The sequence below is a fragment of the Oreochromis niloticus genome, linkage group LG20, assembly GCF_001858045.2.
Source record: "Oreochromis niloticus isolate F11D_XX linkage group LG20, O_niloticus_UMD_NMBU, whole genome shotgun sequence".
In the NCBI taxonomy this organism is placed as follows: Eukaryota; Metazoa; Chordata; class Actinopteri; order Cichliformes; family Cichlidae; genus Oreochromis; species Oreochromis niloticus.
The window spans coordinates 17,885,933-17,907,935 of NC_031984.2; the positions used below are offsets into that span (position 1 = coordinate 17,885,933).

Below are 22,003 nucleotides of genomic sequence, written 5' to 3' on the forward strand. Positions count from 1 at the left end.
TCACTGCACCACCACGTATAAAAAATGTAAAAATATAGCTTTGCGTCGCTTTATACTAAGTAGCTCATTTGAAAGAAAATACAGCTTACACTTGGATTTTGTCCAAGTGCTGTAAAAGACGTCACAAAAGAAAGCTAGCTGGGAGCCAAATCAGGCATTTTCCATCACATAATGTAAGGAAAGGTAGCAGACCTGCGAGATTGATGGCGCTTAATTAAGGCAACTACATCAGTGTAATCATCTCCGCTCCTCTATCAGTTAAAAGCGAGTCTTTATTTTGGCCCACAGCCAGATATACAGGTGACTGTCTCCTTGCATTAATTTTAGCATTGTTTTACTTCTTTCACTGTCTATCTCTGTCTCCTCAAACCAAACCAGGTTCTGTCCATCGCAATTGAAAACTACACGTCTTTCACCCTTGAATGGCCTCATTGTGTACATACTGAGTAATCTACATTAAAAGGATTGAACACTTTACCCTCGGACTGTACTCCGTGAAAAATATCGAACTATAAGCTGACAGATTCCTGCAGCATGTTTTGAGATAATGTACCATAAAATAATAATTATTATGCCTGGGAGCTATTTATAATGACTGTAATGCTCACGGGCACTTAGGTGATGAGAGCAGCCTGTATAAGCACATGATATGGACCTGCTTGTCTTGATTTTACTGAGTGGTAACTCGATCTGCTGCCAGTGAAAATCCAAACTCTGCTCTGGTATGGATAGGGTAATAGCCTCGGGTGCTTTATAAGTTTGTTTTAGGTAATAGAGACGCTTGTTTTGTAACAGCCTGTTCCGCCCTTCTCTCTCTCTCTTCCCCCCTCCTCGCTTCTCTCCCTCTCTCTCTCCTCAATTCCAACTACGTTGAAATTCCTTGGTTGTTGAAAGTTGGTGACTGGAAGAAGAAAAGAGGGATTTGAGGAGAAATGTGAAGCGCATGCGCCATGCGAAGGTTTTGCTCCGCGCATCAATGCAGCAATGTGCTAGTTTGAGAGAGGAGGCGACCGGGGAGCAGGTGAGAGAGAGAGAGAGAAAGAGAGAGAACGAGAGAGGGGAGAAGAGAAAAGAGGGAGGGATAGTTTTTTGCACTTCAACACAGACGGTGTGGGAGGACGACGCACTTGGAGCTTCAGAAAAGCCGCTGTTGTTCACACGCTGTGCTCTTTTCCTCCCCCTGGCACCGTGCGCACTCGCCAAGCCGCACTGTTTGGAGATAGTCCGCGCGGAAAGTTTTTGGAGCATAAAGTCTGGAGCCGATCAATTAATGTTTTTATTTATTTTTTTCGGTGAGGCGGATGAATGACTTGCTTTTTTTTGAGAGTGGAGACTTTTAATTCGAGTTGGGGAATTGTCTTGAGTCGTTTTTGTTTTTTTGCACAGAATGGAAGGTAAATTGACAAGTCGTTTGTGGCGAGGATCACCGTGTGGATCTTTCCGCAGGTAAAACGCGCCGTGGCGTGAGCGTGTGATCAGCTGGAATTAATTGTCTTAACATTTTTACACGTTTTTTCTTCTTCTTCTTCTTGTGGTATAGTTTAGCTGGATTCTGGGACAGTTTTCCACTTGGACAGACAAGTTTCATGCCGCTTTTAATTAGAAGCGAATCAACAGTTAGGTTTCCGCCAGTGGCGCTTTGGGTTGCCGTAGGTGGTTGTATTTGTTAATAGGTACCGCAAAGTCACGCACTGAATCGTGAAAGGAAAGGACTATTTCCCCACACTGTCACTAGATACTTTATCCATCCCGCTGCTTTCTACCAGACTTTTAAGCTGTTAAGCGCACGGAGCGCTTGCACTGATTTTTTTTTTTTTTTTTTCGAGGTGTGCGTCAAACACTAAACCTGAAGAACTCTCAGCTTTGACTCCCTGAGTTGCACTTTGTTCATCCCAACCAGGCTTTTCCCAAGAGATTCCGGGAGAAAAGAAAAAAAGAAACTACGGTACTTGCCTTCAGTGCAGCGGAAAAGGAAATCTTAAATCCACCTGGCCTGCACTGTGATTATTGGTTTGATATCGTCTGCAGAGAGTGGATTACGACTTCTAACGGGCTGTGCTCCCCGGTGAGTAGTCTATACGTCTCCTAGTTGACTCAGTTTTCCATCCCAGCCACAGTTTATCTTAAAGAGTGGAAAATGTGTGTTTCAGTGGGATGTTTTTGAACTTATACAGACTCTGGATGTGGACAAAAGTGCTTGACAGATGTGATGTGTGAAACATGCGCCCACCCCCCATTCCTATTGCCTGACAGCCGTTTGGCACTTTCCTATTGTGCAAACATTAAATTAAAAAAAAAAGCAAAAAAAAAAAGCACAGTATTTGTTAGAAATGCATATGATTTCCGTTTAAAAGCCTGATTTTTAACGAACAGTATTCTATTGTTAAGTGAACAGGCAGTGTTCTCTGCTGCTCTCTTCAACTCCTTGTACCTGGCTCCCTCTCCTGGTTTTGTGTAAACATCGGGGCAGACAGGGGGAAAAAACGCTCATCATCTTGTGTTGTTAGATGCACACAATATTTCAGAGATTGAGTGTTTTATATGTTTAAAAATAGATGTATTTCTTTTTTTTACCTCATACATTTTTCTTTCTCATTCTCCACCACTCCGCGCATCCACACCAAAAAAAAGCCTAGTGTAACTCGTTTTATTAACAGTCAGCATACATGATAGCTGTCGACTTTTAAGATGCACGTCAGACTGTAAATATGTTGTTTTTTTGTTTTTTTTTTTAAATAGACCGGTCCTTAAATTAAGTATAATACAACTTGACATTGAGCACACACTGACTTTCCTTCACATTTTTCACAGTTTATCGTTGCTAAAACTTTTAAAACACAATTAATCTGTTTAATGATATTTTAAATAGTTTTCCCAAGCGTTTTAACAACACAAGACCAGAACGGGGTGTTCCCAGCTCTAGTTCTAGTCCTAAAAAGCATAGACTTTTTTCTGCCCCTCCTTTGCGTGCTCTCTCGGTTTTAGCGCCATATGGCTCTTTAAAATGCCCCCTGAAATTAACCTTGACTGAAGTACTGCCTATTGCTTTATCATTCTAGCTGAAATTTGTTCATTTAGCTCGATACCACTTTGACTGACAAAACTCTGCAGGATAGCCATCAGTCATCCGGCCACGTCCTATGAATACCTCGCTCGGGTCAAATCGTTTCTAAGGGTCACTGAACGCAGGATTTACTTAGCTTATGCAAAACTGATATAAAAAAAATCATATTCACATTAATAAAGTTAGTTAGTTTTTGCCGTCGATGAAAAAAAATGTAATATTTATACAAACGAATACTCTTCTTTGTTCCGAGTGGATGAAACTCAGATGTGAATTGTCAGATCAATGCGCGCACCTACCGTGTAGCTCCATGACTCAATCTGCCAAATGAACCCTGTGAGTCACGAGTCACCACCGCTGTTCAGCTACTCCTAGCAAACTGTTTTGCCAAAGATGATATTTAATTGATTATCAATAAATTACAAAAATGTTTTAAAATATTTTAAAAAAATCCACTTCCTTTCAGGCATAACAGCTCCAATTAGTGGTTTAAAATCAGTGTAAAACCACCGCCCTCTGTGGATTATTGCTTTTAATTTATGTGGAGGAACTGCGAAGAACATAACTTCACCAACTATTACGAGGCAGCACGCAAACCAAAAGCACGTGTTCGTGTGTGTGTTGTGCGCGAGTGTGCGCGCGCGCTGGGTGAGTGATGGTGAACTTGGCCTTGTTTTTAATGAGTCTTAGGCAGGCCCAGGTCTCCACGACTCAACCCTGGAAAATAATGCAGCGTGACAAATTAGACTTGCTCTCGATCCCAAAAATTCACACACGAACAAGATGGAAGGCTGGCACATCGTTTTAACTCGCAAATTTAGGAGTAATTATTTGACCTAATTTTCTGCCCAAACGGCAACAAAGCTGTGCCGTTGTACGCAGATAATTGACATTTTCTTCTTTTTTTCCTTTTTTTTTAATTCTGTGCGGTTTTATTTGCGCAAAAGCTGCGAAGTATCCTGTCGTCATTCCCCCGCCACCTGGCTGCTGTCAGTCAGATCCATTTTCAATTAATAAGTAGAAAAATTAAGCTCAATATAGGCTAATTACATAAAGAGACGTCCATTAGGCCTCTGTCAGATTACGTTTTATCGCCACTTTTCGCAGAACAATTGAAAAGTAAAGTCTCTTTTCTTTTTAATTTCAGCGTTTTTTTTTCTTATAATTAATTAAATTACACAAGATTTTAAAAGAAAACGAATTAAAATTATTTATTTTAAAAACAGTTTTATTGTAGTTTTTCAAATAAACAGAACATTCTCAGCAAAAGAAAATACAGGTGGGTCTCCCAGAAATGTATATAAAAGCGGAACTTGGAGAGCTACAGTTATGTTTTATTTTGATTGGCCTTAAAAAAAAAAAACCTTTACCGACTCTTTTCATTAAAATGCGTTAATATTTGTTAAAAATCAGATAAAATTAAATTGTCTAACTAGCCCTTCTGAGTCTGTCTCTCTGTGCCATAAAGTGAAATGTCTGGAATGTGTCTTGCGGGGGTTTCATAGTCATTGTGTCTTCTCTGGCTGTATGTCTATCAGTCTTGTGTGATTCACACTCTGATATGTTGCCAAATGACTGCTCTGCTGTGCAAGCAGTGATGGCTACAGGGATTTCATCACACACGCGCATGTAAATGAGATGTAAGATATACAGCAATCCAGCTGAAAGAATATTTTCTTTGCACATATTGCCCTTTTCTTTCCATAATATGCCCCAAAGTTGTGCATGAGAAACAAACATCTAGTCAAGCAGGCAGACTGACAAGTATCCTGTTCTCTGTTCTCCCTCAGATCACTGGCAGTATGAACCTTGGGCTAGGCTGTGTGCGTCGGCCGATTTGCTGGCCCTTTGGCAGCGTGTTGGACTCCAGACACTGTGTCTTTGCCCTCACACTCCTCACTCTCCTCATGCAGGTGGTGGTGGAGGCCAACTCATGGTGGTATGCAATAATTTTCTTTCCATATGCCAGCAATTCTGTGAGTCTTAATTTGTTCAGTGTGCGCCTTTGAAGTGTGTTTACTTGTCATTCTTTCTCTTTTCCGTCATACGCTAATTTGTAAATAGGACAGCGGTGACTAAAAGACTTGGCAAAAAGTTACACATAGGTGATACTGACTTTTTTTTTTTTTTTAAGTGTTTATATTTGTTGAGGCTGTATATGTGTGTTCTTTTGCACCACATATGAAGTCACACAGCATACTCGGTGTATACCATTAGCTTTGCAAGAAAACTTTCTCTCCCTTACTTTCTTTCTCACTGCCAAATTTTTGCCAAACCAAAATTATGAATATTGCAAAAAACATAGAATGCTGTGGTTTCCGAGTCTGCGTCCAAATATTTGCAAATACGATCTGTGTGTGTGTGTGTGTGTGTGTACATGTCCTCCTTCCATTAAAAGAGAAGTCTATATTTTCAACACACCTAGTACTTCTGATAATCACAACCCTTGACATCCAGTAGCTCTCTCTGTGTTTATACACTTGGTGAATATTTATGTATCCCAATCAGAGCCCCTGTTCAAGAACATTGGACATTTAACCCAAAACGTCTTAGAAAATATTTTTATTTTCCAGTGGAGCAAATCAGAGCAAATAGTGACATACTCTGCTGGTAGAGTTATAGAAAAATAACAATGTAAACAAATAATTTTTAAGATTTTAAACAGATACAAACTAATTAAGCTTAGTAGGAAGCTACATTAAAGTTGAAACAACTCAGATTAGTCCTGCAGCTGAGGACTCGCACATTACTACAGAGCAGACCCTGGAAAGGATGTTCACACACTGTGTCTGTCAGTTTCCTTTTCGAGAGGACACGCAGGTGTGAATGATTTGGAGTGTTGGAGTTGTGAGCGCGCTCATTGCATGTTTGTGAGACAGAGCATCAGACTGCACTAGTGTGCATGATTTTTTTTTTCTTTTTTTTTTTCTTCCCCCTTTCTACTGTGTGCCTGTTTGTGTATATCTGTGTATGTTTCTGCGTATTCCCTCTGTGTTTCCTTGCCGCTGAGTTTCCTTAGTCTATCAGGTTACACTAGGGGCTAATTGTCTCTCTCTGGGGGCTCTGAGATGGGCCGCTCTAATTGTCCTGTGGCCTGGAACCAGATGCTCATACTGGTGTTTCCTTCTTCCTCGCTCTCTCTCGCTCTCTCTCTCTGTTTTTGTGTTTCTCTTCCACAAAATTGAACGGAACAATTATTTTAGCTGAAATGATCTGGTGCTATAAGAAGTTACACAACTGTTGAATTTTACTCTTGGTCGACTGAGTTGACATGAGGAAATGCACTTCAGAAAACCTATGAGAATTAATCGTATATATGTGTTTTTATACATATATATTTTTGTAGTAAGCTACACGTTTCTTTTAAGACATAGCGGCCTTTATATAACTTAAAGTTAAGATGGAAAAAAATGCACATTTTGAAATACACATGGAAATCCTTGTATAATTCAGTTTGGCAAAAAATGTCCTGTTATAAAATAAATGAATTTGGGCAAAGAGCTGTATACCTTCATTGGACACGTAACATCAAAAATAGGTGCAAAAAGCACAAACTATATAACAACAACATTGGGGAGTGAAATCAGAAGTTGTGAGATTATTTTTTTTTAATTAATATAAAAATACTAAGGTGACTAAAAATGTCCAAGGGCCATTTAAAATATGTACATGTTATTGTTGTTGTTTTGCTTTGTTTTTTTCTTTAAGTCCTGCAAGGAGGGTAGCATTTGATTGTGAGAGGAAGGCTGTTCCAGTTCATTGGAGCTCCCGCCACAAAAATCTCCCACTAACCTCGACCATGGAGCAGTTAAAAGCAGTTGCCCAGAGGATTTAAGAGACCTAGCAGCATAGGGGCAAGGAACTTCTTAAATGTACCCGGGAGCCAACCCATGCGTGGCTTTATAGGCACATAAAGAACCTTAAACTCATTCTAAATTCACAGTTTTAGCCAGCGTAGGGAATCTAGTAGTATCAACTCTTTCCTTATAACAGCTTTGTGTCTTTTATTAATTAAAATAAAAATAAAAAAAATAAAATAAAAACCTGTAAAAAATTGTTCAACTCAAAAGTAATTACAGTGGTCACAGCTCTATGTAGTCAGCCACTGGTGATGCGGGAGCATGAGCTTTCGTCTAATCCAAGTGTTAAGAGGCTGACAACAGTGGTATGTTTTTAAAACGTAGCCCTTTATTTCCTTCATACATCTGTGTTTTACTTACATTTTCCTTCTTTTCCTTTCATCTTTATCTTCTGACTACTCTTTTCCCTCTTGTCTAAGCTTCACTCGCTGTATATTCTTGGCTCTGAATTACTTTCAAATCGACTGTCCTCTGACATTAAAGGATAAGAGTGTACAGGGTTTTACTCCACCCAGTAACTAACTGCACCTCCATTTCACTGATTAACATAGTTTCATCATCAATGGAGAGAACCCAATCAAGTGAAATCAGCTGCTGATTGCAGTGTTGGCCCAACAACTTGGATGCATTTGTTTTAATGACACATGACTGAAAACACTGCACTATGTGTCCCCTTCATGCAGGTCTCTGGCCATGAACCCTTTACTAATCCCAGAGGCCTACATCATCGGCGCCCAGCCTCTGTGCAGCCAGCTGGTGGGCCTGTCACAGGGCCAGAAGAAACTGTGCCAGCTCTACCAGGACCACATGCAGTACATTGGTGAAGGTGCCAAGACAGGCATCAGAGAGTGCCAGTACCAGTTCAGACATCGGCGCTGGAACTGCAGCACGGTGGACAACTCCTCCGTTTTTGGACGGGTCATGCAAATAGGTAAGAGACAAAGACTGTATGACGTGCCGTATATTCTAAAAAACGCGTACACAAAGACACAGGAAACTAACAAAGATAACACTTCATAACTGTATTCACCAACATGTTGATATGCACATTTCCTGTATGTACCAGATATAGCAGGGTTATTTAGAATTTTTATATTTTGTCTTTTTCTTTTCTTTCTTTCTGACTCACTGACCCTTTTTTTTTTATGTTTGTGAAAAGTGTGTGAAATGTATGGGGCTGCTGATGCTCAGCAGCTGTGTGGAGGGAATAGTTGGTGGGTGAGGTTGCTAGATAAATCACATGTGGCTTTGGCCTGCTAAACCAGCCCCCCGATATGGAGCAGGAGGGAGTCAGAGAATCTGCTTTCCCCCCCTGATGAATGGGAGACAGTCTAATACACAAAGACGCACATACACACGCAGACACACAAACTCCGGACTGTAGCTGACTCTGTGTATTTACAAGTAAGGGGAGTGCTACGAGTATATGGACCAATATATCACCATGTCAGAGATTACATTGTCTGTTTGTCTCTTATAGAAAGTTCAAGCGCTTTCCAATCCCTAAAATCAAGTCCTGTTCTTGGGTCCTATCGTTAAACACACATTGTTCCAGTTTTACTTGAATGTTGGAGCAGCTTAGGTGCTGCTGGCAAAATCTAAATGGGTCAGATCTTCCAGTTTTGGCCATTTTTCAAATGTATTTTTAGTTTGTCTTTAGTGTTTAGTTCAGCCAAATTAAATCAGTTGCAGACACTGATTGGATGTGTGTTGTCACACTAAAGAAATATAATGGAATAAATGAAATTTATGTGAAATGTAATGTTACCTTTTCTCTGGATTATCTACAGGACACATGGTCAGTAGTTTCTATGGTGACTATTTGTTGAGAAAAGCGTTCCACTTATTCTGTGTTTGCAGACGACCTTTCTAACTGGGACATTTTAAGGAAAAATGTAAAAATTTTGTCTACAAAAAATATTAGTTTACTTGAAGAAGTGTGCTGGGGTGGAGTCAGAATCCTCAGAGCTGAGACGATTTGAATGGACATGTGAATATCGCACCGTTTCATTCATGTTGCATGACCATTTAACGCGCTGTACTTCTGTGTGTAGCTTTTGACACTGTTCTCGGTGATTCTGCCTGGCGTGTCTCTGGTCCTTACTCCCTTTCCACAAATGATTCTTCATAAGCAGCCGTTCTCCTCCCATTCCTCTTCTCCCTCCCACTTCCTCCCCAACAGTGATCCCATCTCAGTCCACCTTGGGCCATGTAAACATGTCCTCCCCTCTATAGCTGTCCATATGAAAGCCTGTCTTACTGTCTGCTGGCTTAGGACACTGCTGGTGATTTAAAGCATAGCTCCAGGGGGTGCTGGCGTGGCTGGGTTCAGACTCTTTCTCTTGCATGGCTTGGCTAGCTCAAGGGTGGGGGACATTAGAAAGGCGGCAGCAGTGTGGGAGACGACAGTTTGTCTGTCTACAGGTCCACCGTTAGGTCGGTATTCTCAGGCTGGATTAAAAGTTGCACTAACCTAATAAACCCCCCACCACGCTCTCTGATCACTAATGCTTCTAGCAGCATTTCCCACCTGGATCTCTTTTAGCCTCTCCAGGAGGTTTCTTTATTCATCTTTTCTTCCGCTTTGTCTTTTTCTTCCTTTTTGGAATATTAAATGTGTTTCTTTTCTCATATTGCTTGTTTTGTTTTTGTTTTTTTCTTTTCCATCTCTTTTTTGACTTATCTTTTCACTCGCCTTTGTTTCCCTCATCTCACTCTGTCCATATGTTATCGTCATTATAGCATAGTCTCTAAAGGTTTGACCTAGCATGTATATGAGCTGTGCATTTTTATTGTGTAGCAGTCCTCGTCTTCAGTGTCAACACACGGCTTCATAGTTTGGTAGTCTGTTTCTTCTTTAGTTAATTTTCTCTTCTGGTCTGTGGCTTCGTACAGTGACAAAAACTGCTTATGCGCAATTTTCTGCCTTTTTTTTTTTTTTTTTTTAGTCACCCAAAGTTTTGACTCTATAGAGGAAATGTTGAGGGTAGAAACAGTTGGAATTAATGTACAGCGGCTCCAGAATCACTCAGTCATGACAGATAAACTAAAAGAACCGTTGTCACTTTCAATTTGGGTGAAATGGCAGAGACTTGTTAAGAAGGATCTCTGTCACTGGAGGGCGCCGTCTTCTCTCTGGCTGAAGCCCAATAACAGCAAACCAGATTACACTGTTCAACATGTTGTTGATGACGACCCTGCAGCGCTTGGCTGAAGTGCTCTGTAATCTTAAGTGTATGGTGAATGCTGTCAAATGACATCACATCTCAAAATGCCATACACACACACACTTAAAGCAAAATGATGGTGAGATCCACTGGCTACAGTAGAAACGTGCGTGCTTAACCTACAAAAATGAAAGGAGTGGATGGAGATCAGTTTTCTTGTCTCATGGGTCGCAGTGTTTTTAAAATTGGGCAGCTTAAAACAAAATTTGGATCTTTACTCTTGTCTTGTGTTGTTTCAAATGTCATGTGGTATTTGTATCTGCAGGCAGTCGAGAAACGGCATTCACGTATGCCATAAGTGCCGCTGGAGTGGTGAACGCTGTGAGCCGGGCCTGCAGAGAGGGTGAGCTTTCCAGCTGTGGGTGCAGTCGTGCTGCTCGCCCCAAAGATCTTCCCCGAGACTGGCTTTGGGGCGGCTGTGGCGACAACCTCAACTATGGCTATAGGTTCTCCAGGGAGTTCGTGGATGCCCGTGAGAGGGAGAAGAGCTTTCCCAAAGGCTCACATGAGAATGCACGGCTCTTGATGAATCTTCACAATAATGAGGCAGGACGGAGGGTAAGATGGCAGAGTCATGTACACATGCACACAGAAATCTTTTTTTTTTTAATTTTTTTTTTTTTTAAGATTAAAAACAAGCAGACAGACGTGTATATACTTCAAGCTCCAAACTTAGACCAACCAGAGCTTGAAAGTTTTTTTTTTCTTTTTTTTTTTCTTGTAAGTGAGATAGTCCAGGTCAATCAGACAGGTTTCCACTGATCATCTGTGTAACAGCTCCATCTGCTCTCCTCTCCTGAGGCTTTGATCTATGAAACGATGGAGTCACTGGAGACAGCTCTGGAGTTTTTTTTCCTTTTAAAACATCTTGAAACCACCTCAAAGGAATCGTAATGCCAGATTGCCAGGCTGTACTCTTTCAAGGGGGACAAACGAGTGGACATCACTGCACCCTGGAGCACCCTGCACTTTCTGTCCTGTTTAGCAAAGTGATGCCTTATGAGATCAAGAGCAGGACATTATTCAAATATTTATACAGGCAGGGTGAATTTACAGCACAAGGCATGTGGTCAAGTTTCTTTTTTTTTTCCCGTTTTCTGAAGAATAATAATTATGCAACCTGTTGTTTTTGTTTCTCTCCCATTCTTTTTTTTTTTTTTTTTCTTAAGATTGTCTCAGACCTTGCCCACGTGTCCTGCAAGTGCCACGGAGTATCAGGTTCCTGCAGCCTGAAGACCTGCTGGCTGCAGCTGGCCGATTTCCGCAAGGTGGGCGACGCACTGAAGGAAAAGTATGACAGTGCCGTAGCCATGAAACTCAACTCAAGAGGAAAGCTGGTGCAGATGCACAGTAGGTTCAACCCTCCCACGAACCATGACCTGGTGTACATCGAGCAAAGTCCAGACTACTGCTTGAAGAACCAAAGCACAGGCTCTTTGGGCACAGTGGGGCGGCTTTGCAACAAGACCTCAGAGGGCATGGATGGGTGTGAGCTGATGTGCTGCGGCAGAGGTTATGACCAGTACAAGGCCCAAATAGTGGAGCGGTGCCACTGCAAGTTCCACTGGTGCTGCTACGTCAAGTGCAAGCGCTGCACCAAAATCGTAGACCAATTTGTCTGCAAGTGAGAAGAAGAGTGTCGCCTGTGTGTATTTGCTTGCAGATAATGGGCATAAATCTGTGTGTATTCATGAGCAGAGGAGCTGAACACAGAGAGAATGGAAGAAAGAAACTATATAAATTATATTTATAGAGTTAAACAATTATGCCATTGCAAAAAGACTTAAAAAAATCATATGTCCTCAGAAACTGAGAGTATTGTGAAATATTTATTTTTTAGATTGTAATGTTTTATTTTGGCCCGGTCATCAGCAGAAAACTTTTAAATCTTTCAAGTGCCTAAAACTGGCTGGAAATTTTATACCATGGTTCCTTTTAACTGTTCTTTCTTTTTTTTTTTTTTAAAACCACAGAAAAGGTCATTTTTCTTGTCTCTGTAGAGGAAATGGGTCACAACGTTTTAAAAATTGGACTGTGCCTTTCATTTTCATAGATGAGTAAGGTTTAATTTTTGTGGCATAATTGACAAAACGTCCTATTTTGTTGTTTGGAGAAAGAGACTATTAAGAGGAGAACGTGTGCTGTAGTCTATGGATGTGTTTTTCAAGGGCCTATTCCCAGACCAGCCTTCACATCGTTACTGAAGTCTGCTTGTCCCCCTTCACCACATGTACAGTAAGGAACACTGTCGGTTTGTACGAGTCCTTGGAGTACAATGGGCACAAGAAGAGGGCTATTTTGGGGATTGGGCCATTTTTACTAAGCTGTCCCAGATGCCTTAGAGTTCCCCAGGTGCTGCAACAAGCCCTCCATCATTATGCACTTTGATACAGAGGCTTAAACATGTCTGTATGTGTCTGTTCAGCTGTTATCGTTATATCAATATTATAGCCTACAATTTTTCCATATTATTTCAAATTATCCATTTAACATTATTCTACAATACTTAACACGGTTTAAATATATATGGGCAATGTTGTGGTTACAGTGGAGAAATATTCCACACTGTGTATATAGTACGTCTATCCAACAAACCAATCAGTAAACTGTATTTATTTTCCTAAAACAGATCCTCGTTTTAGCTTTCAGCAGAAAAGCATCATCTTCATAATAGACCTATAATTAGGCAGGCATCCCAAAGTTCTTGGGTCACTTTTTAAACCGTAATTCTCACTAATGCGGCTCCTCACTGTTTTTGCAAAAGGGAAATGCACCTTATCGTCGTGGAACCAATTCATACTCATGCTTAGCTTTACTCTTACACACATTGTATCACAGGTGTTCAGGTTACGATGCTGCCACAGATTTTCAGTACCACTCAGTTAAATTCTCACTATCCCTGTGATGATTCTCGCTAGACAAACTATTTCTACCAATCCAACTATGTATATTTATAAGCTTCTCTATGAATTTGAGGTTTGTTAAACTTAATGTGCTATAGCAAATATTTTGTTATTTTTTACAAATTGGCTCAATGCTCTACTTTGTTTCAATAAATACCGAGTGTAAAACCAACGAGGAAGTATTTTACTCAGTCTTTAATCGTGTTGTCTGTGCCTCCTTGAGTTTTTTTTTTTTTTCTTCCTTCAAATAAAGATTTTCCTTCTTGCATATACATTACTAAATGCATATGCAAAAAACTTATTGAGACACACCCACTGGACACTTAAAGTACATATTTCTGGGTTGGACACCTTTTGCCCTCAGAGCTACCTCATTTTTGCATAAGTTAAAGTGTTGGGAACCTTCCTCAGAGATTTTGATCAAAATTGATAAGATGGCATCACGCAGTTGCTGCAGATTTGAGTCTCCCATTCCACCACATCCCAAAGGCGCTCTATTGGAATGAGATGTAACTATGACTTTTTGAGTACCACAAACTCATTGCCGTTTTTTTAGAAATCAGTTTGCAATAGTTTGAGCTTTGTTATCCTGCTGGGAGTGCCTTTCAGAAGATGGACAATGTGTTTGTAAAGGGATGGAGATGGTCAGCAACAATACTCAGGTAGGCTGTGACTTTTAAACCATGCTCAGTTGGTACTAGTGGGCCCAAAGTACTAGGACGATATCCCGCACAGCATTACACCATGACCAGCAGCCTGAGCTGCTGATACAAGGCAGCACTGATCCACTCATTCATGTAGTTTACATCAGATTCTCAACCTACCATCTGAATGATGCAGCATTTGAATCTGTTATTGTCCAATTTTGGTGAGCCCGTGTGAACTTTCTTGTTCTTAGATGACCGACGTGACGCCTGGTGTGGTCTTTTGCTACTGTAGTACATCTGCTTCAAGGTCTTACTGCATGAGTCATCTGGCCATGCTCCTCTGGCATTTTCACCCAGAGAACTGCCGCTCCCTGGATATTTTCTTTTTCGGACCATTCTCTGTAAGTTCTCTGTAGATGGTTGTGTGGGAAAATCCCAGCAGATCAGCAGTTTCTGAAATACTCAGACCAGCCCATCTGGCCCCAACAACCTCGCCACGTTCAAAGTCACTTAAATCACCTTTCTTTCCTATTCTGATGCCCACTTTGAACTTCAGCAGACTTATCTATGGCTGCATGCTTAAATGCATTAACTCGCTTCCATATAATCATCTGATTAGATATTTGCATAATGAGCAGCTGAACAGGTGTATTTAACAAAGTAGCTGGTGAATGTATGTGCCCTTTGTGAAACAATGTCTTTTAAACTGTCCAGTTTCAAGTTGTTTTTTTTTTCTTCTTTTGAAACATTAACATTCTGCTATTCGCTCTCCTCACCCATGGGCAGATTTCATGACAATCAAACCCACATTGGATGACAGCTGTTTCAGGCGTGTGGTGCACAAAACCATTTTGTTTGAGAGGTCTGGAAGATGGCCTGAAGATTAGGTGTCTCCCTGGAGGATGGTTGAGGTTGTATTATAAGTATTCCTCAACAATCCATTGACAGTGGATCAGTTAATGGAATGATTAATCACATTTTGTCAGGAGAATAAGACGAGAGGGATTTTCAATGTGGGGAAATTGGGATGTCTGGAATAAGACTGGGTCTCGTCAGAGACTACTGGTGCTCAAGAGCAGACGCGGAAAACAGGAGAGAAGATTGGGTAATGAGAAATGGGGGATTACATGAGTACCGAATGAGAGGGGAGTAATAGGAAGAAGGTTGCGAGAAGAGAGGCTCAAGGGAGAGGAGGAGGGAAAAAGTGCTTCAAGTAAAGTAGAGCTGAAGGACTACCATTACCGTGTAAACGCTCCTGACATTGACTAATATTTACACTTGTAAAATGATACAGAGTTTAGGAGCACATCCCATATGTGACCTTGTCAGTTAGCCCTGTGTGTGTATGCCTGCACAGTTGCATGTGCACCCATCTGAGCAAACACTGCTAAATCATGAAAAGTGCTCACTTTGAGTTCATGATGGGTGTCACACAGGTCAATAGCCAAAGGCAAGAGGGAAAGATACAAGGTTAGCATTTGGAGAGACAGACTGTAAAATCTAAATGAAAAAAAAAAAGACTCAAAGGAAATCAAGCCAAGCAGGGAGGTTTTACATTTTTGAAACGTCTGTCAACAGATGGTTTATAAGGCTATGAAATCACCCTTCAACTCTGGATTTCATATGTACATGAAGGCCAGGTCATCCTGGACGAGGTTTCTCCAGCATGAGTGGCTGACTTCATACCAGCAGGACTCTTCTAGCTGGAGTGTAAACAGAAATCCAGGTGTGCAACAGCCTGATGCGGAAAGCAGAGGAAACCTGAAACCCACAGGTGCGCAGGTAACTTAACAGATACGCTCACTCAGACGAAGAGGAGCAGATACTTCCAGATGTTCCAACAAAAAGCTTAGATGTCTGATCTTGGCAGCCCTTTCTCAACCTGCCCCCTTTTCTGGTAGAATGACAGTTAATGCGGGTAACTACATAAATATTTACATATCAGTTCAATGCAGAACAACACAGTCATTTTTTTCCCCCCTCAGCTGTGGTCACAGGGTGATAAGGTGTGATTTGGGTTTTGCACACACAATTAAGCGCTCATTGCAAGAGCTCTTTGTCGCTTCACATCGCATACTTAGATGATCTAAACCCTCACAATAGCGTGTCTTAAGTATATCTCACATTGCTCTCATATTTTCCTCCCTTTAATCTTGCAAAAAATAAACATAAACATGTTTACAGATTTTTCCCTCAAAAGAAACATTGATGGTTTCATATTTTAGAAATGTTGAAATGTGCACATAACTCAAGCATTTATAGTGCGTTTAATGCTCGGTTGCAGTTGCGTGCATGTGCGTGTGTTTTTGTATTCATGCAAAGGTGATAATTACGATGATGAATAGACCAGGCTGGATAAAAACTGAGGTTCTCCAGCTCATCGAGTGGTTTTACTCTTTTCTTCTTCCGCTGCATTAAAATTCCTCGGAGGTTCTTCACGACGATTACATGACAAGTTGTGTTTTCTTAAAACAAAGCAGCTGGTTGATATAAGACAAACTCCCCCATGCTGAAGCCAGATCTGCTGACCACATCTTTGTGCATTCATCGACTACTTTGTTGATTCTGTTCCTGCAGTGGAAAAGGCTGAACAAATGTTCTTCTATGACTGCAATATACCAGGCTACGCATATTGATGTAATATATTTACACCACATTTTACCATCTGTGAAACAAAACCTCAGTTTCAGCTCTGGTCCCCCCCCCCCCCCCCCCCCCCCCCCCCCCCTCCCCCCTTTTTCACCATGCTGCATCATAGCTGGGTGAATTAGGTAGTGGGCTACGTATTAACCTCTATTCATATGACAACATCAAATCGTGGCTCACATCAAACTGTCACTGCAGAAAAAAATTAGAGATGCACAAAAAAAATTCTCATTACTACAAGCCTTAAAAAAAAAAATTGCTGTCAGCGCAACCATCTGGCAAGACTCATCTCTCCAAAGAAAGTGGAGCTTGTTCCATTTCCCGGTTTTTGGTGTAAAACAACAACCAGGCCAAAATAAGAGCACTCCGCAGAGCTGCATTTAGAGCTATTTGAGATTGTGGTTGTGTGTTTTAGAGAAAGAGGGCAGGGCACCACACTGTGACGTCGCAAACAGTCTGGACTGGATCAGAGAGGCAAGTCGGTTCCACAGCAGCGGCTCTCCCTTCCCTTGCTGCCAGTTCTATCCTAGTGTCCCCCCCCAAGAAACCACTCGCACCGCAAGTTGTTTCAATGGGGCAGAACTGGCTGAAAATAGGAAGGTTATACATAGAGGTCACAATTTGTCAATGTCCATGACTGAGGTTTCTGTGTGTATATATGACTGAGAGAGAGAGAGAGAAAACAAGAAAGCGAGAGAAAGGGAGATAATGAATCATTATTAGCTCAATATCAGTTTTTCTCCCTCTAATAACCTTAATTTCAGAGTTGAGTTCGTCTCTTTGGGTCGACCTGGTTACCATGGCTACTCACTTAGCACTGATTCTCATGTGCGATATTCACCACTGTTATAGCTCATACTGTAAATACAGTTGCAAAGCAGAATTAATAGAGGACATCCCAGAAGGTAATTATAATTGGAAAGGTAAACACAGCAGAATAGCTGCTTGTGTGTGTGTGTGTGTGATCGCGTATGTGTGCGCAGTATTCAAGCACACTGCAGGCAGTCTTGCTTTATTGCTCACAGATGTGGAAACATGTTCACCTTCATATGACAGTAACAGATTACAGTATGTTATTCTTTATTAAATGACCACTTTACCAAATTATTATTTTTCTTTATAAAAGAAATCTCAGTTGATTTTACAGAACGTTCATGAGAAAGGCGACATTTGATCAGCTGCTCTCATATATGTTGGGTTCTGTCTTTCTGTATATCACTGCTCCGCTCTCTCTTGGCTGAGGTTACGTGCACTTTCACTGTCATCGCATCTTTGGGTTATGGCTTCCTCTCCGAGTATGTGCAGTACATTACACAATGAGACATGTTTACAAGCACGTCTAAGACAGACTTTCTTGTTTATGGTTTTCCATGGGATCTTCTCTTTCTTTTTTACATGTGTGTGTGCCTGTGTGTATGTGTCTGTGTGTGTGTGTGTGTGTTTGTGTCTGCCCCACAGGGAGCTGAGTGCCAGGTCAGAGCCAGTAGCTGAGTGATTCTGTCAGCCTGCTAAGCCTTTGTGGATTACACTAAAGTGGGCCCCTGGGGTTGCTCAGACATCAGCGCAGATCTGCCCAGTTTTGGTCAAAGCATAGCACAGCTGTTATTGAGCTTCCTTTTCCATCTTCACCCTGTCTGTGTATTGATAACTTTACATTGACATCTAAGACTCTGGGGATCTGCTAAGCACCCAAGAAAGACGTAAAACCAACTGCAAGATACCGAACATGAATGCAGGAATACTCTATGCATTTTGAAGGTAGGCATGGAGGCTACGAGATAAACATTCTCTGATACTGATCTACACAATCATCTGGGGTGCTTGCAGTACAAAGAATGCTCATATAAGAGAAGTGATTTTACTGACTTCATCCTTACTTTGAAGAGCTTCAGCAGATTTATGAGTTTCACCTTAGACAGTAGGAGAAGTAGTTTATTTTAAAGGCAACAATGACAAGGACAGAAAAAAGCGACATATTGCTGCATTACGGAGTAAAAGTAGAGGAAATAACAAAGGACGCTCACATACAATGACTGATGAACTACTGTTTCCGCAGATGAAGTCATTTTCTTTAATGCTCCTATTAATGAAGCATATCATAGAAGTGTTGAGTGTCAGATTTAAGAGGGACCTGGTGGGTCCTTGGCCACCAGCAGTAATCAATCAGAAGCACTTTTACACACTCGTCCATACCACAACAAAAAGCCACCCAACTTTTGACATAAAGATTAGAATGAGAATGTTATTAATAAATAATTAACTTAATTAATTGCTCTATCAGGGACAAGGAGCTGATTATGTTATATGAGAAAAGACAATTAAAATATAGATTATAAATGTTATAAAGTGCTGCAATCATAAAATACAGGTGTGCAGTCATGGATATACTTTAAAGCATACAGTCGGGGAAAACCTGATACGCCAAATTGACTGAAGCAGAGTGCCAAGGATTAAGACTTGACTGACGAGCATTTGCTTCCAGATTTGTGAAATCTATCTGAGAGCGACACAAACTTATTAATTTGCTGTGTTGAAAATAAGTACAGTAAATGGACCGTGTTATTACCGCAAATGAGAACGGAGGCCCAGTCGTGGCATTACGAAACAGAGAGAAACATGTTGCTGCCAGTTCATTTATTAAGGAACAGCGCTGCAAAAACTCCCCCGCACAGGTCACACAGGATGCACTTGCAAGAACTAGAATCGACACATGCACTCATCATAAGTTTTACCATCACAGAAAAATGTTATAGACCGCAGAAAGACATATTTTCCAGCAGCTTTGGCCATCTCTTTTCCTGATGACTGACACCTGGGCTAGTTAGTGCCCTCATTAAAAAACACTTAATGAAATAAGGTGTTTAAACGGGGGTTTTACACTGAGGTCTTTGTGGTTAATGAATCAACACAGCGCAGATGGAAAAATGGAATAGTTGGATATGCAGGTAAAGTCTCACAAGATCCCATAAACCTAACACCTTTTAAAGGTGAATATCCTTCTGTAAGGGCCCGTTTCTGCTTGTGGAACATTCACATTTCCTATTGGCTCTGACTCTTCGTAGAGGTGGGGGGGCTTGGAAAGGTCACCTCAGTCCCACATATTGTGTGTCGTGTTTATTTGTCCTATTCGGAAAGGACCAAAGCATTTCTAAAATGCTGCTGCTACATTTTAGCAGTAATTATTAAACTAATAAACACTGTAAGGGAGATTGTGAATTTCTCAAGTCTGATGATAGTTTGTTTTTCAGATTAACTAAAGAGGAACTGACTTTATGAGAAATTAATTGTGCTCAGTGGATCCAGTAGCCTCTGCAGCCTCGCTGACCTCAGAGAAAGATGGATTGTCGTTCTCATCATCACCAAATGATTCTGTTTAACAAACTGACAGAGGGCTTAATGAGAAACATTCCTTTTGATATACAGCTAAAAGGCTAAAAGAAGTTTAAAGAAAGTTGGAGATAATAGAAGATAATAGGACAGACGTAAGACAGAGAGGGACCAAAAACAAAAGCGGACAAAGATATGAAGTGATTCTGTTTTGGTAAAATGATTTCCTCCTTAAAATGTTTGAAGGTCAGACAGCGGTTAGCAAAATGTGCTTGTTCCAGTTTGATCAAAGCACCTCAGTTTTTCCTTCGAATTCATATTGGACTGAATGTCGATCAGCACATGCGTCCTTATCAGTGTTTGTTGTTTTTGAAAAACCAATGTTTTGTAAGTTGAGCAATATACTAACACAAGTATTGTGCAAGTCTTAGTTGGATTTTTGTGCCGGTGATGTGGATGCGGGTGTCAATGTGAAGTTTCTGGTCACATGTACGTGCATGTATTTATGTGTTATGAAAGAGAGTGAGGGTTAATCTTGCATTAGTGCACTAGTTGAAAACAAGCTTTTTTCTTGCTTCCCTTCAATGTAATCTATCTCTCATGCTCCCAGCGTCATTAAATACTATATTTCAGACTCCAGTGTGATGAAAATCTGAAAAATTATAGGTCTGCCTATGGAGTAATAAAAAAATGTGTATTTATTGTGATGTTAATTAGATACACGTCTATAAAGTCTCCAAATCAAACAATTAAGCCCACTTAATCATATTAGAATACAAAATATTTCAAGCGTTAATTTAATTTATAACAAGGAGCAGATGCAATGGAAACATCAGTAAAAAAAGATCTAAACCCCAGAGAGTGCACGTGTATGCATGTGTACACACATCCTGAATGCTTGTGGTAGCTCACTGACCCGCTCAGTGTGCTGTGTAACTCCTGTTCTGAGAGGCCACCCTTCTTCAGCCATTCAGTTATCCAACTCACATCAAAGCTGATGGAAGGCTGGCCCGTGGCCCAGCGCCATGACAGACTGGCGGGAAGCCCGGAACTCGAGCCCCTGGCTCGAGGCCTACAGGCCTGGGGCTGGAGGTTGACAGGGCCCAGCTATGAGGGCCTGATGAATGGGTTCTGGCACTCGGCTGGTGATGTGTGTGCGTTTGTGTGCATGCACGCACACAATACTCGGGCTTTCAGGGAAACGTTTTGATTGGCTGTAGTGTCAGGCAGAATGAGGCAGATCAGCTTTAAGTCTTCTTACACCCAGAAATTTGGTTCCCTAGGGTCTCACAGAAGCACAGACAAATGCAGAAAAATTTGTGCAAACACATACCACACAACAGTGCACATCATTATACGCGAGGTTCCCCTGAGCCCTTATCCTAGATGGAAGACATTATTCACCACTGACACAGTGAATAATCACGTGCCTTTGAATCCAGAGTGCTCATATACTTTGACTTGAATTCATATAGTCTGACTTCAGTTTAGAGCTTGGAGACAGACCAGTTATCTCATTTATAGGAAATACATACCTCAGATTTACTTGGAATTGGAATCCATTTTCCACAGCTGCACAAATGCCAAAGTGGAAGCTAATTTCACAGCAAACAAGATGAAAACACAGCGGTAAATGGCACCGAAACCATGTTCGACATTTGAACTCAAAATCTAAAATGCATGTGACACAGTACATTATCCACTAAAGCACACTGAGTTAAGGCATAAACTTGATGTGCCACTAATCCTATTCTCTTGTTGATTAATAATGTGTACATTTGTAATGCAAAGAAATATCAACATGACACCTCTGGACTATGAAGAAAAGGACATAAGATAAAAGAAAACACCTGAAATTGTTCCAGATTGGCTTTGAAAGTAAAAAAAAACAAAACAAAAAAGTTACAGACAATAGAATAAAGAAATTCTTTCTGACTCAAAAGCTCAGATATAAAACATGGAGAAAACATATTCAGCCCTGCAGCAAAACTGGGAAAATATCTGGTGCCAATACTTTCCTCACTGTCTCATTTTTTTTCCTCAGCCCCTCACTCTTACACTTTATGTACTTCACTGTCACACAATTTCTATATTTCTTCTCTCCCCCCCTGGCTCTCCCAAACTTTCTTTTGGATATCAGTGCGGAGAAATATGGTTTCCTGTTTATATAGAAGATGGCCAGAAATGAAAGTGAGAACGGTGCTCTGTCCACAAACAATACATGGCATTGGTTTCATCATGCCCTTCTCCAGGATGAAAGTCTCGTGTGTGCACTCCTTTCATAAGCGGCTACATCAGGTACCACGGTGTTAAAACTGTCACCATCTGT

General features: G+C 40.9%; 1 protein-coding gene across 6 annotated transcripts; it reads left to right on the forward strand.

The window, feature by feature from the left end:
• The first annotated feature begins 941 nt into the window (after positions 1-941).
• wnt5a (wingless-type MMTV integration site family, member 5a) lies at positions 942-13,226 on the forward strand. Of its 6 annotated transcripts, none has more exons than XM_025901894.1 (7): positions 942-1,292; positions 1,387-1,446; positions 1,827-2,065; positions 4,855-5,003; positions 7,608-7,855; positions 10,417-10,709; positions 11,321-13,226. In XM_025901894.1, exons 4-7 carry the CDS (start codon positions 4,867-4,869, stop codon positions 11,777-11,779), a joined length of 1,137 nt encoding a protein of 378 aa, XP_025757679.1. In that variant the 5' UTR covers positions 942-1,292; positions 1,387-1,446; positions 1,827-2,065; positions 4,855-4,866; the 3' UTR covers positions 11,780-13,226. The 6 variants fall into 6 exon arrangements, with proteins under 6 accessions (XP_025757679.1, XP_025757681.1, XP_013128664.1 ...); XM_025901896.1 differs by having other exon boundaries at positions 1,901-2,065; XM_013273210.3 differs by having other exon boundaries at positions 942-1,446.
• Positions 13,227-22,003: the final 8,777 nt, after the last annotated feature.